At 40.1% G+C, this 6,101-nt stretch overlaps 1 protein-coding gene across 30 annotated transcripts in view; it reads right to left on the bottom strand.

The window, feature by feature from the left end:
- LOC114669643 (receptor-type tyrosine-protein phosphatase eta-like) overlaps positions 1-5,554 on the bottom strand; it is a 151,789-nt gene extending 146,235 nt beyond the window's left edge. For all 30 annotated transcript variants that reach the window (XM_051923391.1, XM_051923384.1, XM_051923373.1 and 27 more), the window contains exon 1: positions 5,255-5,554. In XM_051923391.1, the coding sequence (XP_051779351.1) occupies positions 5,255-5,320 (66 nt within the window). In that variant the 5' untranslated portion in view covers positions 5,321-5,554. The remainder of the gene's footprint in view (positions 1-5,254) is intronic.
- Positions 5,555-6,101: the final 547 nt, after the last annotated feature.

Genomic DNA, 6,101 nt, shown 5'->3' on the forward strand with positions numbered 1-6,101 from the left:
AAGATAACGGACTAATTTTATTGAGATCTCGAGAAAACAAAAGATATTGTTTTCTTGAAAATATGACATAATTGTACAGTAATCCCTCCTCCATCGCGGGGGTTGCGTTCCAGAGCCACCCGCGAAATAAGAAAATCCGCGAAGTAGAAACCATATGTTTATATGGTTATTTTTATATTGTCATGCTTGGGTCACAGATTTGCGCAGAAACACAGGAGGTTGTAGAGAGACAGGAACGTTATTCAAACGCTGCAAACAAACATTTGTCTCTTTTTCAAAAGTTTAAACTGTGCTCCATGACAAGACAGAGATGACAGTTCCGTCTCACAATTAAAAGAATGCAAACATATCTTCCTCTTCAAAGGAGTGCGCGTCAGGAGCAGATCATGTCAGAGAGATAGAGAAAAGCAAACAAATCAATAGGGCTGTTTGGCTTTTAAGTATGCGAAGCACCGCGGCACAAAGCTGTTGAAGGCGGCAGCTCACACCCCCTCCGTCAGGAGCAGAGAGAGAGATAAAAACAAACAACCAAAAATCAATACGTGCCCTTCGTGCTTTTAAGTATGCGAAGCACTGTGCAGCATGTCGCTTAAAGGAAGCAGCAGCACAGAAGGGAGCAAAGTGAAGATAATCTTTCAGCATTTTTTGACGAGCGTCCGTATCGTCTAGGTGTGCGAACAGCCCCCCTGCTCAATCCCCCTACGTCAGGATCAGAGAAAGTCAGCGCAAGAGAGAGAGAAAAGTAAGTTGGGTAGCTTCTCAGCCATCTGCCAATAGCGTCCCTTGTATGAAATCAACTGGGCAAACCAACTGAGGAAGCATGTACCAGAAATTAAAAGACCCATTGTCCACAGAAATCCGTGAACCAGCAAAAAATCAGAGATATATATTTAAATATGCTTACATATAAAATCCGCGATGGAGTGAAGCCGCGAAAGGCGAAGCACGATATAGCGAGGGATTACTGTATCTACTGTTTAATGTTTAGCTTATTGAAGCCACGTCCTGTTTGAATTGACAGAAGAGCAGAACTGTATTGATCAGCGCGTCACATTTTGGTTCAATCAAGGGCTGACGCAGGCTGAAATATGTTTATGCCTTAGTTTAGAAAATAATAACATTTAAGAAGACGGTTAGCAAGGCTTCAGCTGTAGGCATCGCAATCTAGGCGAGCCTGATGCCAGGAGCAATGGTTAAGTTTCGTTTTCTCAAGATCGCACTAAAATTATTCCATTATCTCAAGAAAACAAATTTTAATCTTCTCGACATTTCGATAAAATTAGTCTGTTATCTAGATTCTCGAGGAAACAATTTAAAAATATAACGATATTGCACATCCTCTCTCGGCTTCCAAAATTAATGATGTATGTGGGAACCGTCATGATAATTTTAAACTCATGGCTAAATAATTGCGCAGCAGTAATTTATATGTGTGCACTAATTAAAAACAATGAGAGACATTGGCAATGTTAAAGAACAAATTACAGAACACTGAAGACAGCAATTGAAAATTCTAAAAAAATCAAAAGATGTTATTGCTTTTCCAAACAATAAAATAACATATAATCTTCATATCAAAGTCTAAGTGAACTTTATTGTCATACTCATCCATATACAAGTATACAGATAGATGAAATTGTGAAGCTCAAGGTCCACAGTGTAACAACATGATGTGCAAATAATAAATTAAAAATAGAATTAAAAATTTAAAAATTAAAATGTAAAATTTAAATAATTAAAAACACAAACAAGACAAGACATTGTGCAAAGATAAGACAAAGAAGTAGCAGCGATATTGATGTGTAAGATATGTAATATAATAAATAAATAATAAATTATAGATATAGATAATACAGAAATTATCAGTGTATGATAATCGTTGTTTAAGACGTGTAAACAATGACAGGTCAGAATGTTTCACAGCAGAAGGATAACAAGAGTGTCAAAATCCTTAAAGGTCAGTATGAGATTTTTAGTTCTTTTCTACATGCACACTCGTCTTTGCAGGACAGCAGCTCACATGTATAAAAGTTCTGTTTTTAGAGGTGGTTGAGGCCATGTGGAAGGTCTCAGGGGGCAGCATGGTGTTAAGGAGACTGACAGCTTGGGGGTAAAAACTCTCCTGCAGCCTGGTAAATGTGGCTTTGATGCTGCAGTATCTTCTCTTGGATGGCAGAAGTGTGAAAAGTCCATGTGAGGGGTGTAAGGGGTCCTGCACAATGCTGCAGGCCTTGCGGACACTGCGTTTGTAAAATATGTCCTGTAGTGAAGGGAGAGGCACCCCAATAATGTTCCCTGCTGTCTTCACTATCCTTTGCAGGCGCTTGCGGTCGGATATGTTGCAGTTGCCATACCAGACAGTGATGCAGCTGGTCAGAACACTCTCAATGGTGCCTCTGTAGAACATGGTGAGGATGGAAGGGGGAAGACTTGCTCGCTTCAGCCGCCTCAGGAAGTGTAGTCTCTGCTGGGCTTTCTTGATTAGTGATAAGGTGTTATGTGTCCACGTAAGTTTCTTAGTTATGTGCACACAGAGGAACTTGGTACTCCTAACAATCTCCACATCTAAACCGTTGATGCTAAGTGTGGGCAGGACGTGATTTTCTGAAGTCCACGATTATCTCTTTTGTCTTGTCAACAAGAGATATGTAAGATACAGATAGAAATAAAAACCAAACTACCATAGACCAGCACTAAGTTTGCCCACCCTAACTCTTAAATGTATAAACATCATCATGGTTTTTCTCCATTTTTTTCACAATTAAATTAACTTTTCGATGAGTTTGAATTTTTCTGGGCCCTCTGGGTCATGAGATCCATTTTCCCTTACATTGGAAGTTCAGGATTATGCAGCTTTAGCCAAGTATATTCAAAAACAGCAAATTTGGTGTTATGCTTAATGAATAAAGGAGACGACTTTTTTTTTGCCAAATATGTTATTCTCTTTCTGTTGCTCTACTGCGCTGGTTATGGATGATGCTTTCAAACAGTGCCTCTTGGTCTATAGGAAATGAACAAAATGTCACACCAAACTGCGATATGGGGCGCAGATGCCATCTTTAGAGGATTGTACTGGTTTTCTTACAACAAGGAACACCACTGCTGCAGAAGTGACATACTGCAAGAAACTGCATGGGCTTTATGAAAGCAAAAGCAAATGAAAAAATGAGGGGATAAAAAAAATGGATATTACTAAGGTTAATTGAATCGCCATGTAAAGCAATCCTGTTTTAACAAGCTGAGCTTAATAAACAATTACCAGCTAAGGGAGTGACATCATGAAGTGCCTCATTTATGGACTGAAAGCATACATTATTCATAAGTTTAGAAGTTACAGATCATTGGGAGCACACAAACAACTTACTAATGACTGAATGCAAGATCTTTAAATTTACAATCCAATCCAAGACGGCAGCCAAATCAGTCCATTGTTTGTGTGTGTTAGTATCTGAGGACTGACATTTTATGTTTTTATGAATGATATTTTTGTCATATGGACATGAATGAGTGGTGCTCTACAAGAATAACACTTTTCTTTTAGTTTGGGATTTTTTGGATGATACATTTTTACTGGATGCTATTGGATTGTCACAGAACTCTAATTAAGGCTTGTGTCTTATGTGGAATTTACCTGCTGGAATACAGTATTTAAAGGAGACAGAGTAGTATTCCATGGATTTTCTATGGATTTAGGTTTAACTGAATCGAATTTTCAATGAATACCTTTTCGATTGTCTGGGACATTCTGGATGACTCATTTTTTTACTGGATGCTGTTTTCAAAGACGCACATGTAGGGAATTTGACCTGGAAGAGGGATTTGAAAAGGGTTCCTCTTAGAAGCATCTCAAATATATATATATACTGGAGAATATAACTTGACAATTCCGTTCGAACGGGACATGTGGACCTGAAAAGCGGGGCCCCCCTTAGGCGCGGGGCATGGGGAGGTCACCCCACTTGCCACCACCAAACGCTGCTCTTGCTGTTCAGGGGTTGTGCTTGTGAGATTGGCTTCAGCTGGCCCCTTGCCCTAGATAAGTGGATTTTTTAAAAAATGGATGATACTAAAAATACTGTTACATGTTGTTTACTGGGCATCACGGTGGCGCAGTGGGTAGTGCTGCTGCCTCGCAGTAAGAGAGACAGATAGATAGATTTATTAATCCCAATGGGAAATCCACATTAAAAAGTAAGTGTGTCCAGTGAACAAATCCACATAAAATAAAGTGATAGGAGTGATCAATAAATAAAAATAGAAAAATAAAAGTAGAAAAGTACACATACACATACAGTCATACACGGAGCTGCTGAAAAGGCTGCCACTCTCGGCGGCGCCGGATGTTAATGATAATGAGGAGATAATAAGGAGACCTGGGTTTGGTTGCCGGGTCCTCCCTGCGTGGAGTTTGCATGTTCTCCCTGTGTCTGCATGGGCTTCCTCCCACAGACATACAGGTTAGGTGCATTGGCGATTCTAAATTGTGCTTGGTGTGTGTGCCCTGTGGTGGGCTGGTGCCCTGCCCAGGGTTTGTTCCTGCCTTGGCCCTGTGCCGGCTGGGATTGGCTCCAGCAGAGCCCTGTGTTAGGATATAGCGAGTTGGAGAATGGATGGATTGATGTTGTTTACTACTTTAGAACAAAGTTTTTGTGTAGTAGGTTTACAAATTTGGGTTTATACTGCTAGTTATTAAGCACATGGCAATTAAATCACTTTTAAATGTAAAGGAAAAAAGCTAACTCACCTTACAGGTTGATGTGTGTTGGATGATCTACTTATTTTAGTTATAACTCAAAAAACTACTATTTTGTTGACCTGAAACGTTTGTTTTTAGAGTGCAATTGTTAATTATATTAATACATTGTGCAAGTTTGTCAATTCTAAGGTAAAGAATCAAACGAACAAACAGTATATGTGACATATCCAGATGTCAGTCAGTCATTTCCTAACCCACTTGTCCTGAACAGGGTTGATGGTGTCGGCTGAAGCCTCTCCTACCTAGCATTGGGCTTATAGAAGTAAAAATCAGCTAACGAGGAACGTCAAACAATTCATGTATAAGTAAAATATAACATTATCGTTCAAAATAATGAGTAGTTAAAGTGACTAAAGTACTTGACTAGCATGCTCCCCCGTATTTTGTTTGCCAGTTACAAGCACCTTACACGACCGACAAGTTTGGCCCCACCGTGTCGTCTCCAACCAGTTTTAAAACTTTTTAACGTGACAAAAAAAAATTTGCTAAATAACTTACCTGAAAGGTGAGCACGCAGAAAATGGCAACAAATATGTTGAATTCGTTTACTCCTTGTAGTTTCATATTTTAAACTTTAGGTCTCATAGAATCGTTTGACGGATGCTCGACACCCGCGTGACTCCCAAAGGGCCAAAAACCGCCAGAGTGAGAGACCTGCAGACGCGAGCGAGCGATCAAGCGAGCACACGCGCGGGCGCGCGCAAACACACCCACGAGCACTACAGCGCCAGTGCCTGCCGCTGCTGCCAGATTTTCAGTCGAGCTTCACTGCAGGTGAGACGATCTGAAGCATCAAACACAAACTTCCCCAAATTTTCGGTAAGTTCTTAAAAAAAAAAAAAAAGAAACTTTCAACTAATAATGGTAATGAGTATTCAAGGTATGTAACAAAACACGCATTCCTAAATGCGGACTGACCGGCTTTCAGTGTTACTTATGGAAGACAAATATCCTCATTCCTTCTACTGGAACACACCGAATTCAGCTATGCATCAAGTGTTATCCAGGTTCACCCAATACATTAGGTGACTTTAAACACGTATTATCTAATCTTCGCACCCGGATTGTTGTACCAGTGTGACATTTTTTGTTGAAACATTTCCCGCACACACTGCCCATTCAGGCACTTGCATTATTTACAAAACGTACAACGCAAGCCACCCACGCTTTATCCAGCACAACCCAAACAAAAAAACACCCTGCTGTTTAAAATATTTTCTTTTATAAGCTGACAATGTCGTCAGTCAAGGGTGAGCTCAGTCCCTCACCACCATCGCTTCCACCAAAGGTAAAGGTCTCCTACAAGTAAGAGGCTTTGAACTTTAAACCCTGAGGTTGTGGGTTC

This window comes from Erpetoichthys calabaricus, chromosome 2 (assembly GCF_900747795.2).
Source record: "Erpetoichthys calabaricus chromosome 2, fErpCal1.3, whole genome shotgun sequence".
In the NCBI taxonomy this organism is placed as follows: domain Eukaryota; kingdom Metazoa; phylum Chordata; class Cladistia; order Polypteriformes; family Polypteridae; genus Erpetoichthys; species Erpetoichthys calabaricus.